The 17,457-nt window shown below is 42.9% G+C and overlaps 1 protein-coding gene across 3 annotated transcripts in view; it reads left to right on the forward strand.

Annotated features, from left to right (window-relative positions):
• DAPK2 (death associated protein kinase 2) overlaps positions 1 to 17,457 on the forward strand; it is an 89,740-nt gene that overhangs the window by 66,552 nt on the left and 5,731 nt on the right. Inside the window, exons 8-11 of one of the 3 annotated variants that reach the window (XM_038420541.2) lie at positions 4,463 to 4,615; positions 6,795 to 6,840; positions 16,316 to 16,405; positions 16,583 to 16,666. In XM_038420541.2, coding sequence (XP_038276469.1) covers positions 4,463 to 4,615; positions 6,795 to 6,840; positions 16,316 to 16,405; positions 16,583 to 16,666 — 373 coding nt within the window. Of the gene's footprint in view, positions 1 to 4,462; positions 4,616 to 6,794; positions 6,841 to 7,910; positions 10,055 to 16,315; positions 16,406 to 16,582; positions 16,667 to 17,457 lie in introns of those variants that run through there. The other 2 variants (XM_038420539.2, XM_043493288.1) reach the window with 2 other exon arrangements.

Below are 17,457 nucleotides of genomic sequence, written 5' to 3' on the forward strand. Positions count from 1 at the left end.
TCTAGAACAGTGGTTTTCCCCCTATTTACCATTGTGGGCCACATCAATACTAACTATGGCCCTGAGGATGTCACATGGGCCACCCCTGTGTGCTGATTTGGCCGCAAGTTGAGAACCACTGCTCTTCTCTTCAGTGTGCCAGACCTGCTAGGGGTCTCCCTCTTCCTCCAGAGTAAGTCAGACGGCTTCTCCACCTCCTTAGACTAGATCTCTGGGCCTGCAGCACTCCTCCTTCATACCATGAGCTCTGTTCTGTGAGTCCAACCAAGATGATTCCTGGTAGAGACTTGTACGTTCTCCAGGGATCAATACATCTCCGCTAGTCTCTGCAGTGACATTCAAACAGTAGGGTTTATTAGTCAACTGGAACATAGCATAGGAAGTCCTTAGGTTAGCATAGAGAATGGAAGGTCAGCCCAGAGCGTAGCCGAGGTCTAGTGAACTCCATTGTTCAAGGTGTGTGTGTGTGTGTGTGTGTGTGTGTGTGTGAGAGAGAGAGAGAGAGAGAGAGAGAGAGAGAGAGAGAGTCAGTCTGACCTCTTTGGTCAGATACGAGGTGAGAACCCTGACTCCTTCCAGCAGCCAACTTTTACCCCCCAACACACCCCCCAACACACACCTCATACCTCCCCAGCTAAATTCTGTTTAAGCTGCGCAGCCATGCAGCTGCCTATTAAGCCTCATGCAGGGGCTCAGGGCTGCGGCAGGGAGAAGTGCCCCTCCCCACCGGCCCCAGCGCAGTCTTGCCATGGCAGGGAGAGGCGCCCCTCCCCGCCAGCCAAAGCACGGACCTGCCGCGGTGGGGAGAGGTGCCCTGCCCTCGGCCCAGCCCAGCCCCACTGGAGCTGCCGCAGCCGGGGAGAGGTGCCTCTCCCCTGATCCTGAGCTGCTGCAGCAAGAGAAGGCTGAGGGGAGTCCTCTCTCCCCACTGCAGACTGGGGACAGTCTGCACCCCAAACCCCTCATCCCTGGCCCCACTCCAGAGCCCACGTCCCCACCCCAACCCTCTGCCCCAGCCCTGAACCCCCTCCCACACTCCAATCCCCCACCACATGAATTTTGTTTTGTGCACCAATAGGAAGGTGATGTGTCACACAACACCTCCATACTGATATACATAACAAAATTCATTCCACACATGGACGTAAAAAATTAGAGGGAATACTGCTCCCCAGTCCTTTGTTCTCAAGCTGGGGTATGTTGCTCAGCTTCCCTGCTGAGAGGTAGGGATGTCTTTCACCCTCTGGGCTTTCAGTTGTTAGGTGTCAATGTCCTGGTATTTGGATATGGAGACTAAGGCGCAGACAGCTAGGAGACATTCATATCTGCCTCTCTCAGGCCTTAACACATTAATGCTGCTAGAAAAGTAGGTCCGTTTAACTACATTGGTCAGGTGTGTGAAAATCCACATCCTTAGTGGCATAGTTAACCTGACGTAAATCCTTTGACAGCATTTACAAATCAAAAATATCCTACCCGGTTCTTGTGAATATATATTTTCCCCACCCTAACAGTAGCTTCCAGAATGACTAATACATGTAGCAATGGTTAGCATAGTAAACAAGCATAAAAACAGTAGCCCTCTGTAAAAAGGGATGGAGACGATTGCGTGAGCCCTTGAATCGGTGGGGTATGACCCTGCACACACTATAATACTCTTAAACCCATTTTGTATTTTTCTAGAGTTATTTCTTAATTTTATTGATACTAACTTCCGTTGATACTGTACGGTGCCTCTCATTGTAAGGAGTCCCAAAATGCTTAACAAATGCTGAGTGTCTATATACCATCACCTACTGTAACACACATGACCACGTTCTTATGGACACCAAGGTCACTGCAGGGGTCAAACCCAGGTCTTTCAGCCCCAGGAGCATGAGCCCCTACCATCGGAGCTAAAGGAATAATTAATATAGTTCTAAGTAGCAAGCTGTTGTCATCACTGGGGCCAGCCTCTTGATGGAGACATAGAATCATGGAACCATAGGGTTAGAAGGGACCACTAGGATCATCGAGTCTAACCCCTTGCCAAGATGCAGGATTTCTTGTGTCTAAAGACCATCCAGGACAGATGGCAATCCTGTCGTCTCTTTTTGAAAACCTCCAGTGAGGAGCTTCCACGACTTCCCTAGGCAGTTCCATTGTCCTACTCTTCTTACAAGTAGAAAGTTTTTCCTGAGATTCAATCTAAATCTGCTATGCTGTAATTTGAACCCATTGCCTCTTGTCCTGCCCTCTGTGGCAAGAGAGAACAACTTTTCTCCATCTTTTTAATGACAGCCTTTCAAGTATTTGAAGACCACTATTATGCCCCCCTTAATCACCTCTATTCCAAGCTAAACATACCCAGTTCCTTCAGCCTCTGCTCATATGGCTTGCATTCCATCAACTTGATCACCTTTGTTGCTGCCTCTGGATCCTTTCCAGTTTCTCTACATCCTCATAATTACTCTCATAGAGCCAAGGTGCTAAAGCAGCATTTATACAGTGCCTTTCAAGGATCATTTAGTGATTTCAAATTGGGAGAGAATCATCTCCATTCTATAAAGAAAAGGAGTACTTGTGGCACCTTAGAGACTAACAAATTTATTAGAGCATAAGCTTTCGTGAGCTACAGCTCACTTCATCGGATGCATCGGATGCATCCATCCGATGAAGTGAGCTGTAGCTCACGAAAGCTTATGCTCTAATAAATTTGTTAGTCTCTAAGGTGCCACAAGTACTCCTTTTCTTTTTGCGAATACAGACTAACACGGCTGCTACTCTGAAATCTCCATTCTATGTATGTACAAACTGAGGCATGGAGAGGTGAAGTGACTTGCCCAAGGTCACAAAGGACCAATACAACACACAAATTGAGGGGGCAGTGGATGGGAGGAGAGAAACCAAGTGCTCCACAGTATGATTTTGAGGAAAGGGGAAAAAATATGGCCAAAGACATTATGGCAGGGATTCCCCAGCTCTGTTTTGTAACCACTGGTGGGCCACAAAGAGCTGGCTTTTCACATGTTGCCTGCTCTCTTCCTTGTTTCTGGCTGACTGAAATGGAACAAAGGGACAAGTGGGGAATGAGTGAAGAGCGGAAGTAGTCAGAACAATTGACTGTAGTCAAATAGGGCAATACTTGGGGAAGTATTTTTAGCTCTTTGGTGCTCTAATATTACCTTCCCATGTCAGCAGCTGTGGCAGTTCTGGGTTGTTACATGGCAATTTCTCTGTTGAGATTTGGTCCACGCTATGAAAGAGTTTTGGAGCTCCCTGTTTTTGTGCATAGTGCCTCCGTGTTTCTCGTATCCTCACTGAGCAGACGTAATCACCGTTATTAAGATGTAATGCAAAAGATCCTTGGTCAGTGTGACAGTGTTGGCTGATAAAGGCCTGTTGTGAGCAGAATCACTTAAACAAGCAACATCACTCCTCCTAGACCTGAACGGTTTGCTGCATTTCTGTTTTGAATCCACTGCATCCTGAACTTCTACTACCAAAGTCCAAACAGGGGAGGCAAGAATAGTAGTACTATTTTAATGGGATTAGATCAGTTTCCTTAGTATAAAGAACACTTGCTGGAAATCTAACTCTCTTGACTCAGCATTCATGGTATTAAAAAAAGGAACTCTAATAGAAGTGCTTTAACCCCAGGTTTTTGTGGGATTGAGGTAATTATGAGTCTCAGATGAAGGATGTCAGTTTTATTTGAGAGAGATGCAAGGCAGGCTCACAGCCCTTTCCATCTAAAAGATTGCTGAATGGTATTTTATGAGGATGATGACTGCATTGTATCTTTGCAGTTTTAAGCATGGAGCTGAGCTCTAACAGAATTAGCTCTTCATGTTCTATTTTATTGCACTGTAAGTCCCCTGGCTTGTCCTGGGGACTAGTTTTAATCAATGCCATGTCCCCTTCCCACCCTGCAGAAATCAGGGCAAGGCCACAAAAATCTGAGCAATTAATTTTCTCTATTTATGTGGACCTCTTGGGCCCAACTCTAGGTGTACATTGTTCATAGATGCTTGCCAGTGAACTGCAGGCAGAAAAACAGCACAGGGCAGGAGTTTTCCCAAAAAGCCTACAAAGAGGCCACTTAACAGGGCTTCCTTGATGAGAACGATGGGGGGACATTCCCTGACATAGCCTGTGAGTATGTGTGTGTGTACCCCTGATGCATTCATAGCAACTGGACCTCTCCTCCAGTGCGGATTATTCTTAACCCTGGGGGATGGGGGTGTCTGTGAATAGGGTCTTTGCTGTTGCACATGGAAACACATTAATGCTGTTTTTGTGAGTCTGTTTTGTAGCTATATATATGGTGACGCAGATTTGAGCCTATTATTTACAAATCTTCTTGGCTGCCCTGAAAGAGAGATCCACATTCTAACGTTGTCATTTCACAATCTCAGAATCACATCAAAGTAACTTTATTTTTCCCCAATCAAAACATGATCTTCTTGTCTGGCCTGTTCAGGCTCAGTGGTGCATCCCCTTTCCTTGGAGAAACGAAGCAGGAAACTCTCGCCAACATCACAGCTGTGAATTACGAATTTGATGAGGAATTTTTCAGTCACACCAGTGATCTGGCAAAAGACTTTATCCGGAAACTCCTGGTGAAAGACACGCGGTAAGTGAATGTACAAAAATGGCTGGCTGCCTTTCATGCCACCCAGGCAAAAATGAGCACACTGAGCAGTTCAGAGGTTTCATTGCAGAGTTGGTCATTGTCCCAGAGTGAGGCATTAAGTACAGGTGTATTGCTGTGTCCCTTGTAAATCTCTATATACAGAGGACCTAAAAATATGCCCTGTACCAAAATTCACCAAATGTGCCAAAATTTGGCATGCATTGTCTTTCACCAGTAGGGTTAGATTTTTTATTTATTTTATTTTTTTTGTGAAGTGCAAATTACTGGAGTTTATTGGGTTTTAGAAGCTGTTCTTGTGTCTGATAATTTTTAAATGTTTTTTAATTGCCTCTAATGATATCTCACAATCCACGTGTGTGTGTGTCTGTGTATGTGTGAATGAGAGAGAGTTGATTTTATATTCAGTGTTTCAAAAGCAGCTGCTCTGCATGGACAAATTCAGACTGGAAGTAAGGCATAAATTTTTAATAATGAGTAGTCAACCATTGGAACAATAAAAGGGGCCTGGTGGACTCTCCATCACTGACCATTTTTAAATCAAAGTTGAATGTTTTTCTAGGAGATCTGCTCTGGGAATTATTTTGGGGAAGTTCTACCAACCTGTGCTACACAGGAGGTCAGACTAGATGATCACAATGGTTCCTTCTGGCCTTGGAATCTATTAATCACATGCTAAAGCCTGCAGATTGGCTTGCAGAGATTGTCAGCAAACCAGCTCCTGTGTGTTCACTTGGATGCTTGTGTTCATCAGTCTCAAACCTCCAGAGGGACACCCTATCTACTCACACCTATAGGCCACCATTTTCTCTTCGCTGTCCTAATAGAGTCCATCATTTGAGGCAGGATGGCTCTTATCCCTGGTCATTCGTGGATGTTGGATAATTGCTCCCACATCCCAAGCCATAAGGAACCTTCTAGGAAGTGAGATGCACTCAGCCATTACCCTTTATTGCTGCAAACTCCTTGCTCTTCAGTTGTCTTCGTGTCAAATATGGCCCATTAACCCTTGTGCATCAGCTAGGTACACCTGGCACTTCTCTAGCAGCTATATGGGGTTTTTCTCCTACCTCGTGGTGATTAGGGAATCACCGAGATTCTTTAGCTACTGCAGTAGGGATTATAGGAGACGGATCTCTGCTTCTGAAGTTTTTTAATGAGCTGGATGCACCAGGACTATCTTGCCACGCTTCCTGCACTATGTTGGGGTGGGCGGAGGGAGGAAAGGGCATCCTTTTGGGTTATGTGCTGCTGAGCCCTCTGAAGAGTTTGTTAGTACTAGTGGGGGTGGTCATCGGTTGTCCCCTGAAAACAGAGTGGGGACCACTTGCAGAAAGGTGTGGGAAGGTAGGTCATTAGGATGCCCTCTAAAGACATCTGGGGGAGAAGGTAAATAATGGGGGTTGTTGGGAGAAGGATGCCAGCTAGGGTATCTGTCCAAACACACCAGCAAACATTTCTCTGAACTTCAGACTCCAGGATATGTTGGAGCATGTTGGTGTCTGATGTGAATGTTTTACACAGGTTTAGCAAGTGCCTTTCAAGCAGAGCAGATCAGGCATATTGATATCTGTGCCATAAGCAGCTGTGAAGGCAGTACCCTGTTTATGTCCATCCAGTGCTGCTAGGGTGTAGGAGAAAGTGAGATTTTCTGATTTAGTACTGAAGCATCCCGCCCAGGAATACTGCTTTCAGAAAGCAAGAGCTCCAGGGGTGACTTAATAGCTTGTGCATTAAAGACGTTTTTGACTACATTAAGCTTATATCAATTGATATAGAGAAAAAGCTAGACCAAGTGTGTGCAGGAAGAATTCACTCATTAGGCACGTTAGACTAGTAACAGAACATATCATGAAACGTTAGCAGCGTTTCACCTCTTTTTAACAGAACAATGAGAGAGGGAGAGATTTTGATTGTGTGAAAATGAAAATTAAGTAGAGCTGACAGCTCTGCTGTGGGATAGCACTGTATTAACACTGAAGACAGAAAACTGTGTATGAACCCTTCTGCCTGAAAGTTGTACCTCACTGTAAGTAATCCTGGCACTATTGGTGACTGTTATAGATACAAAGTACAATATTAAAATATTAGTTCATAAACACCCTGAAAGAAGTATATGGTAAGCAGCTTGGCTCTCATTTAAGTCTGTGTGTCATTGCAGGAAACGGCTCACAATTCAAGAAGCTCTCACTCATCCTTGGATAACGGTAAGGCCAAAGACAGTGACAGAATATGGGTGGTGATTTTATAAAAGGTGAACATTTGCTTCGGGATAAACTAGTACAGAATTTTTATGGGAATTTATATTTCCATACTAAAGGCTATGTGCCTAAATGGCAAGAGAATTCATCATGGTTATGGCTTTCAGAAATCAGTTTGAACCAGACAGTGAACCTTAGCCTCTCCATGTCTCATTTTCACCTATGAGCAAAGCAGGGAGAATACTCCCCTTCTTCACAGGTAAGTTATGAGAAATAACTGGCTACTAAACACTCTGAGATCCTTGGGTGCAAGACAAACAGTAGTAAAAACTGCTTCAATTCCTTCCAAAATCTTGGATTTCTGCAAGCCTTAATTATGACTTCTGAGAGGTGACTGGACTATAAATAAATGGGCATACAGTATTCTGTATTAGAACACAATTTGTATTGTTTTCATCTCTAATCAGTGTTTGCATGGACACAAATCATACCTCTGGTGTAGTGCTTTTGGGTGTTAAGAGCTCACCCCACCAAATGTGAAAACAAATCAGCTCCCTCAAAATGTCATTGGTGTAGTGAGCTAGTAGCTGTCTGGATTTGCTTGGTATTTGGATTTGTGTGTGTTGTTTTGTTCTAAGCAAAGCTTGCCTCCATAGATAAATCTCTTAATGAAAATAAATTTAGCAATCTCAGCATGGCAAATGCAGATGTTTAAACACTGAATCGTTCTCATTTTGTTATGTATTGTACAAAACGTTGAGTGGAGTGTTTTCAGGATTATTTTTCCCCCACAAATGTTGATGGTTTTGAGAATTTAACTGCACAAACTGTAGCATGCAAATAGTTCACGGCCCTTTAATTTATTTATACTTGTCCAACGTGAATGAATGCTCAATGCTTGTCACATCACCCCTTTTATTTTAATCAAATGCATGAACAATGACTGGAAATGACGCTTCTCCCCAGCATTGTGGAAATGCAGTTTTGCATCCCTTGTCTGCTGTGTAGAGTTGAATTTAGTGCAAGATCTTGTAATCTTGATAAACAATCAGTAATACTGGTTCTTCTGTCTGAAGACTCACCAGTTGATAGAAGAAGCAAAAGTCCAAGAAAACAAGAAGGCTGAGAACAGTCAGCTGAAGACAAAACGTCTGAAAGAGTACACCATCAAGTGCCATTCGAGTATGCCACCAAATAACACCTATATCAACTTTGAACGCTTTGCCCGGGTGGTAGAAGACATTTCTCTGATGGAACGTGATTTCAGCACTCTGGCTATGTCCCACGACTCCCTGCAGGAGGACATCAATGCTCTGGTTTCCATATATAATGAAAAAGAAGCTTGGTACAAAGAAGAAAATGAAAATGTGAGACACAAGCTTTCACAGCTGAAGTATGAGCACCGTAAAATTGAATCCCTGAAGAAACATCTTCAGGATGACATCAAGACTGTAGGTTCTAGTCTTGCAAGTGTCACTGGGAAATACATTGATCTAAAGTCTCAGTATGAATCTCTGAGTCAGGAACTTTCTGAGGAACTCACTTGGATCCAGGATTTAATGAGTAGTTTTCAGCTGGAGAATGGAAATGAAGCATGTGTGAATGGAAACTTTGGCTCTGTTTTCAACAAAGATATTAATGAATCACTAATGGAGCTGTTAAATAGATCTTGCTGTGAGGAATTCCTTGCAGGCTTGAATCTTGATGTTGCAGAATCAAGACAGTAATGTTGGTTAATAGGCAAAAATCCTCATTAGAACCCCTTGCTGTCTGTTTGTCTCAACGTGCAGCCGTAAGAAATCATCTCAGTGTTTAACTTCAGCACAAAACCACCACCTATGCATTAAAATAGAAATATGAAAATGTTGCACAAACTATTGACCAAAAGCCTATACTCTGCAGCGGTTTTTGTGCTGATGTTGTGACCATCCCAGTTTCTGAACCCTTAGAATTAGAAATCACTTTGTTCTAGGGCACGTGTAACCCTGCAGTTATTCTGTACTAACATTATAATAATATGTAAACATACAAGTCCTGAAGATTATTAGGTAATTCACTTGAAATGAAAAAGTATGTCACTCCTTTTTTAGCAGCTTACACATGCTTTGAAGTATGTAAAATCACCTGGTAGCATTCTTGTTTGGATGAGGGCAATAGTCTTGCAGACTTGCTGGGGATAATTCTGCACAGCAGGTAATTAAAAACACTTATGAAGGTTATTGCAGCCCTTTAAAATGGAGCAAATGATGCAGTGATTTATCATTTCACACCATGAAAATCACAGCCAATGAAGGAAAGTTAAGGTTATTTTATAGGCTGGTTATTTAGGGTACAGTCTCTCTTTCATTATCATCAGATGTTAGAAGTCCCCAAACTGTGGGGGCATGCCCCCCTAGGGGGGTGCAGAGGAATGTCTGGGGGGTGCAGCTGGGGCTCAGGCTAGCCCCCACAGGGTTTGGGGAAGGAGCGCCACCCCTCCCTACCCCTAGCTCCGCTCCTGGCCCTGCCCCCATGCCCAGGTCTCTGCTCCCAGTGGTCCAGCTGCCGGTCAAGTGCCCGGGCCCCAGCTGCCGGCCTTGGCCCCAGCCTATTCTCCGACACTGACCCCAGCTGTAGCCACAGCCTTGGCCCCCTTAACACTGTCAGTGTCCCCTTCCCCCTCCCAAAACAGCAGCCCTGCTCCCAAACCCAGCTTGGAGGGGGGGAGCGGTGGGCACTGCCGGGATAAGGGGTGGCCCGAGGCAAAAAGTATGGGGACCAGTGTTAGATAATTTTTAGTCCTTTAATGTGAAGTTCTTACCATAAAAATAGGTACCTTATGTTTTAAGTACCAGAAATATTTTGTTTGAAAGACAGAATGATAAATCTGTAATGGAATGACTGGAGAATTGTGTATGTATATTTTGCTGTGCAAAATTATTTGTGAGGATGATGATCCATCAGGTAGTGTCAATAGACCTTTGACTTTTATTCCACAATAAGAAAGGTCTCTCAAAGAAAACAATTCATTGATTCAGTGTAATGAAACTTGAGATTGGTGTGTTTGTTCCAAAGGTCATTTTTGAAACTTACAAGAAAGGAAAAGGAAAAAAAGTCAATGTTTAAACAGAATAATGTACCTTTTTCCTGTATTTCAAAGAAAAGGTTAACTGTTTGGGCTGTATTTATGTGCACAAATGTAACCATTTCACGTTTTGGACACAATAAATAGTCTCTTATATAGGATGCTGTAGTCTCTGAAAGGGAAGTCTGTGACTGAAATAGGATATTTAAACATCTACTTAATGAAGTAATTATAGGGCCAGATTCTCTAGCTGGTTTATGGCTCCTTTGTGAGGCTGAGGTACTGCAAAGGGGCTGTAATCCAGTGGCAAATGCCCTGCAGAGAAAATGAATTCCCTGCTGGGGCATCTGTACCACAGTTGTCATACTCACACTCCACACACACACACTCCTCCTTTCTCTCCCTCTGCTGCCTGCCACTTTGGCATGAGGGGTGTGTCGTGGGTCAGGAGGGAGTGTGGTGGACCTGTGTTTCACATGGCAGTTCTAGACTGGCATAGGTCCTTTCAAGGAGTCTTTACCAGTGGTGCAACATAGAGCTTCCTGGAAGCCCAGAGAATCAAGGAGTGGGAACTTGACCATGCCATAGCGGGGTCCAATGCAGGAATCAAACCCTTGTTTTTAATGACCTGACATAACTGCAGATTGTCAGAGAATATCTGCATGGCCAGTTCTGTGATGCATCTAGTGAAAGTCTCTTGGGGCCAGGCCCATAGATTTGTACAGGGCTAGCTATTGCAATGGGGCTGATGTTGATTGGGCCTTTGTGCACTACCACAACACAAATAACATGATCAAGCAAGGAATCCCACCACCCATGGGCATGGCCATGAGAGAAGAGTCAAATAACAATGTTCGCTCTCAATGCTGCTTCTAGCAGCCCATTTGGAAATGGATGCAGTTGCTTTCCCAAAAAGGGTAAAAGTGAGAGTCACTCTGTACAGCTTCAGGCAAACTCTCCAGTCTTAGTGGCCAAAATCCCCCTTTTCAGATAATCATGCTCTGAACAAAGAAGAGGACAAAGGGAGAGATGATATGTCAGATTTTTCTCTTTGTCCGCCCTGGCCCTCCCCCAAAAAGCCCACTCCTCTGTTCTGGAAAAGCTAATAATTTAAATGTAATGGGCTGCTGCTCATAAGATTATAAGAATAATCCTGTTTATTATTTTTTTATCTACAAAGCACCAATGTACTCTCATTCAGTTCACAGAGAATGATGAATCAGAAAGTGCCATGTTCTCATAGTGACTTTGGGAGACTAGTGAAAAACCATGCTTACGTATCTATTTATGTTTTACACCTGTCTGTAGCACAATAGTTGTGTCTGGTGATGGGCAGAAAATAGACACGCACCCTATCCTGAGACACTTGCATTCTACATTAGACAGGATGGAAGTAGAATTTTCAAAAGTTTCTAAGTGACTTAGGGGCATAAGTGACATTGTCTTTCAATGAGACTGAGGTTGCTAAGTGCCGAAGGCCCAGATCCTCAAAGATATTTAGGTGCCTAACTCCCACTGAAATTAATGAGAGAAAGGTGCCTAAATATCTTTGAAAAAGGGTCTCAGGCTCAAAAGTCACTTAGGTACTTAAATGAAAATTTTACCAAGGACCTAATAAATCTTATATCTCACTTGTAATTTTCAAGGGGTGCCTGAGGGAGGGAGGGAGGTGCCCAACTGCCATTGAGCATCAGGCTCCTTTTAGAGTCCAAGCCTAGAGCTCTGCCCAGTGCTGCATGGTACGTTGAAGAGGACATTGTCCAGAGGGACTAGACAACTTTTTCAGAATCTAAGTTCTCTTCCTCTCATTTTGAAAAATAAGAAAATCTAGTAAGATTCAAAATCTGGAGAAAAAGACCCTCAAATGTACAGAATCTGTCTGCCCCATTTCTGGCCCCATATTTCTGTCCTTTTAGATTATCTCTGTATATGGATGTACCAGCACAGAACAGAAGGGGCATTAGAGCAGGTGCTCTACTCTTTAGCATGTCTGAGGCTAGTATAATTATGACCCACTCCTCAAGGCCTGTGCTTTTTTCATGAGTTGAAGGAGGACAGTGCTGTACCACTCCTGAGAAAGGAGCATGTCCAACTGAGAATGACAAGATCATAACTTTGCAAGGTACTTAACAATATGGGGCAACTGATTATTAACAATCTGGAGTATCAAAAAACTAATTATTTTTGGAGCTTCAAGGGCTCTGCCATTGAACGAGCACTTAAATGTTTTTTGACGATTATACAGCTGACATTTAATACTGACATTTTGTAGGTCTAACCTGATTTCTCACCAGTCTTTTTGACTTAGCACATTTGTGGCATGCTGCCTAGCCCCTTATAATGTGGGGAACTGACATCTCATGCTTCAATATCCAGGGTCAATTGTGCACAGATGTTGTCTATCTTTAATGGAGATGGAGGGCAGGCTGATAATTTCAGCTCCTTTCTCTCAGACATACTTTGTCATTGGAGATGAAATCGCAGCCTCTGTATTTATTTGTACAGGTTCCAAAGCTGAGGACAGTTTTGGAGAATGATGGGAAGCAGAAGCAGTGCAAATGGTTCAGGTGTTTGCCATTAGGCTTTAAGCATTCCTCTATGCAACAGTGAAAGTTGTCCTGGATTTCCCACAAAATTTGTTCTTAGAACTGACTTTTTCACATCCTCTACTATTAAAAAAAAAAGTATGCATTTAACATGCGGTCCTATTTATATGGCCTCCCTGCCCTCTGGTGGCCCAGAAGAGATAGGATCAGGTATTGGCCAAGACTGAAGAAAGGGTTGGGTGGTGGTCTGCTGTACTATGGTAAATCCTCTGGAGTTTTTACATTGATGACCTGATTTTCAGAAGTGCTGAACACTAAAAGGTTCCATTTGAAAGGGATTTGTGAAATCTCAACCCCTCTGATGATCAAGCCATGACTATCTAACAGCATATCTTCAAGGTGTTACATACCTTTTGTCTGTTGCATAAAAATATTTGTTAAAATCTTAGAGCCAAAGCTGAACAACTTGCACTTAGATGCTGCTGGCTCTGAGATTGTCCTTGGGCTGACAAGTACCTCAGAATACATGTGCATAAAGCTTTAAAACTCTTGAGTCCCTCATTGATACTGATGTCCTATGGCACCTCCTTGCTCTCTCTCCCTTTCTTATAAAGATTCTGTAAAATACATCAGCAGACGGGCTACAGCCAAATTGCAGAACTACTGACAAGAAAAGATGTGGAGTTGTACCCTGTTATAGGTGTATTGTTTAGAACAGTGTTGGCTGTTTAACAGCATTATAGCTTGTGTGAAAAAGAATCTGTCTGATCAACAATATTACCAGTTTTCTGACAAGATGTTAAAATCTTTGAGGGTGCACTTTCCATCCTGCTCTGGTGTTTCTATTTCCTTGTTTGTTTCATTCTCATCCAATTAAATCTAAGCATTTCTGGATCTCCCACCACCATAACATCTACTTACAACATAAGTTCCCTGGACCCCATTTACTGATGTAGCATGTGTACCGTAACTGATATTGAATGTCCGCTAACATTCTCATTTTATTATGAGGAGTTTGGGAAAAGTTCCCGTTTTTAGTTTGCACTATTTCATGAAAACGATACTTCATGACAGGCCCCATGCAAGTGAAACCTATGTATTTGGTTACTTTTCCTGTTCAATTCTGAATTGAAGCTATTGGTTTCACAACCTAAATGAGCACCTCCTGCAATCCATCTTAAATAACTGTCCAGTTCTTGTAATGTGAATCACTTCCAGTTGAAAGCTATCTTTGTTATAACTTTGTTCTTATGTCCTGTTTTACTGCTCAGCAAACCCCTCATAGTTATAGCCTATTCGGGTCTTTGCCATTGCTTCAGTACTCTACTGACCTACTTACTGGGTCAGCGGAGAAGCAGCACTGTTGGTGCATTACAATTTGATGTGTGAGTAGCACAGGACATGTAGATAGATCTCTTTGAAGTTTCTCAGTATTTCTTGTTCATATGTTATACATTCTCCAGTTTCAAAACTGGATTAACAAGTCCCTCAAAAAGTTATTTGTGTCTATAAAGTCTCCCTGTGCGGATTGGTAGCGCGAAACAGCACTGTCGAGGTGGGGTTATCAAATCCTTCTGGTAAATAGTAAACCCAGTAACTTACACACCAAAAAGACATGCTGGGGGGAAAAAAGAGGTACGAAATTAGGGAAAGGTCCACTCTGAACTTTGGCTGAAGCTTATCTTTCTAAAGGGCCCAACATGGAAACCCTAAATATTAACACATCCAAAGCTAGAAAGCTATGATCTAGATCTGAACTTTGTCACTAAGGCTCATCTCTAGAAAAAGCTGCGTGCATTAAAACAGAGAATCAGGTTTAGTGATCACATCTTAAAAAGTTTGTAACATTTTATTTTCCCCTTAGGGAGAGATTATCTCTCCTTTCACCTCTTTCATCACATGCACAAGCCCATGTGCAACTCCTTGCATCTGATTCCTCTCGCATGCATCCAGAATCCTATGCAATTGTTTTGGACAATTAGGATCAGTACAATGTGAAGCATCTTTATGGGGGACCTCAATACAAGTAACTGAATAAACTAGTTTCAGCAGAATACCAGAGAGAAGGAATGGGAGCAGATAAGAGTTGGTTGAATTCCTTGGGGGTCATGGCCTATGGGTTAAGAACCTCTGAACTAGTGTAATGCAAAACTTTCCAGATGGTTTAATAACAATAATTTGGCTTTCTGGGGGCTTACTCAGCTTTTCCATTGTTAGTATTTGATTGGTACACTGGTACCCTGATTTCTAAAGTACTAGTAATGACATCAGTAGCAGCATTTCCCACCCGCTTGACAGTGTACATAGGAAAGGATCTGACATGGCTGATTAGCAGTTGGGATATTGACTAAGCCCTATGGAATCTCTGGAAGGGGTATTATTTTTTAAAGGGAACACTATCAGTTTTAAAAATCATATATTTCTTTTTTTTTAAAGCAGCTTTTCTTAGTAGTGTCTCTGTTAAACACTTCACATTGTTGATCATCAGTCTAATTTGCCCTTCACCATCTGTGCTGTTTACTTTTAGCATCACACTCAATGGACAATGAAAAAAGTACACTCGTCTGTTTCCCCTTTACTCTGGAGGAACTAATAGTGAATTTAGAGTTAAGGCTGAACTGAGATTCTGCCTTTGATGGGACCTTAAACCCTCTCAGGAGTTGAAACAGTGGCTTGGCTTTAAAAAGCTAAACAGATACAGAATGCGTATCAGAGACAGGACACTGGAGTAGATGAACCGGTATGAAAATTCCTAGCTCCCTATGACAGATGTTCAAGTTAATACCACTTGGTCTGTCAGCACCATGGATTGTGAGGGTTCCTTATGCACTTAACTATGGCAGCTGGATGGAATTAATTTTAAACGCTCATTCCTTCCAAAGGGGTCAGAGGTAGAGTCAGGCAACCTCTTTCCCTTCCTAAAGGGCCTTGACTAAGGAACCCTACAGGGTTCTGTTCTATCAATATTCCAAAGCGACACTTGTCAAACCCCTGTGGAAGGCTGTGGAGATACAGGCTAAAATAAAAGGAGTACTTGTGGCACCTTAGAGACTAACAAATTTATTAGAGCATAAGCTTTTGTGAGCTACAGCTCACTTCATCGGATGCATTTGGTGGAAAAAACAGAGGAGAGATTTATATACACACACACAGAGAACATGAAACAATGGGTTTATCATACACACTGTAAGGAGAGTGATCACTTAAGATAAGCCATCACCAGCAGCAGGGGGGTGACAAGCAGTACCATGAAAGGTTTTCCTCCTTCCCCCCCCCCCCCGCTGCTGGGATGGCTTATCTTAAGTGATCACTCTCCTTACAGTGTGTATGATAAACCCATTGTTTCATGTTCTCTGTGTATGTGTATATAAATCTCTCCTCTGTTTTTTCCACCAAATGCATCCGATGAAGTGAGCTGTAGCTCACGAAAGCTTATGCTCTAATAAATTTGTTAGTCTCTAAGGTGCCACAAGTACTCCTTTTCTTTTTGCGAATACAGACTAACACGGCTGCTACTCTGAAACAGGCTAAAATGTCACAGTATGCTGACAACAGCTCTTCATCTCCTTCTCAACAGCTCCTGCTGGAGCCCTTTCCCTGCTCTCCCAATGCCTTTCAGAGAAAGGGGCTTGGATGAAAGCCAGCTGGCTCAGGCTCAATCCAGATAAGACAGAGGTGCTACAGGTGGGCAGAGGGAAGCACTCTGAAGAATTAGCACAGTCAAAAACTACTCCCGCAGCTGAGCACCTCTCTGCCATCCTCTCTCTGGTTTTTAACTCAGTTCAATGTGTAACTGACACAAGCAGAGTCGTGTTTACTTTCTGTCCCTAGGGAAAGCTAAGCAATCAACTTGTCATCTCTTGTCTTCCAGCCAGTGGACAAGCGGCAGGCCTTGGTGAGGCGAGAATCTGTCATTAACTTGGAAAATTTCAAAAGGCAATATGCCAGAAGGCGATGGAAGGTATGGCATTGGGACATTAATACTGATGTGGTAATACTTACTTACGCTGAGGGGCTTCAAGGGGAAGCTAACATTTGCACAGTGCTTTGAAGATGTAAAGCACTATCGCTGTATTAAGTATGTTAGGGATTTCTACATTGCAAGTAGAAATTAATTCTCATCTCTCCCCTCCCCCAGCTCTCTTACAGTATTGTCTCACTGTGCAACCACTTATCTCGCTTACAGATGAGAAAGGTCTCACTGATGCAGGATGAAAGTTTGGTAGGTACATTGAAAAAACAAGGGGAAAAGGGAAGGGAAAAGTAACCATTTTACTGTGAAGTGAATCTTGCTCCCCTAGCATGGGCACCTAAGGTCCAGAAAAATCAGATGATGCCATGCCATGATGCCATGGTTCTTGGTAGTCAACCCATGGAGAAAGCAGACCATGAGATACTGTACCTTTTGTGTATCCTGGGCCATTGCTCCAGCAGTGCTATCTGCGGCATAAATGGGGAGCAAGGAGTGGCCAGTGGCTCTGCAAACTGTATTCACTGGCCAAAATTATAATATGGGGGAGAAGTATGAAAGTTGCACTAGGTACATGGCTACCATAGTGATGAGCATGGTATCAAACCCTTAACTGAGAGAAGCGAGGAGGTGCAGTTGCTCTGTGCTGGGTGGGGAAGGGGGGATTTCATCACAAACCCTACTATGTATTGTAGTTCCCCTGTGCAAAACCAAAATAAATGGACTTTGCATAGGGAATGGAAATTTGATGCTAAGGGCCAATCTTGCACTACTGATGCCAGTGAGATTTTGCTGTAGACTTCAGTAGAAGCTTGCTATGTGAGCAAACATGGACTAAGGAAGCACTTGAATATAAAAGGTCTTATCTAAAATGTGAAAACCCTTGTGTTCAGTGGCTTCTCATGAGAGCACATCACTGGATGGTTTGTATTGCTTAAACTTTAGGTTTGCAGAAATGTGATTCAAAAAATTCATTAGGTTGCAAGTATAACAAGCTTTCGTATTCCTGATGCATTTTTGTCTAAGTATTCTATTCTATATAG

The sequence above is a fragment of the Dermochelys coriacea genome, chromosome 10 (assembly GCF_009764565.3).
Source record: "Dermochelys coriacea isolate rDerCor1 chromosome 10, rDerCor1.pri.v4, whole genome shotgun sequence".
Classification (NCBI taxonomy): domain Eukaryota; kingdom Metazoa; phylum Chordata; order Testudines; family Dermochelyidae; genus Dermochelys; species Dermochelys coriacea.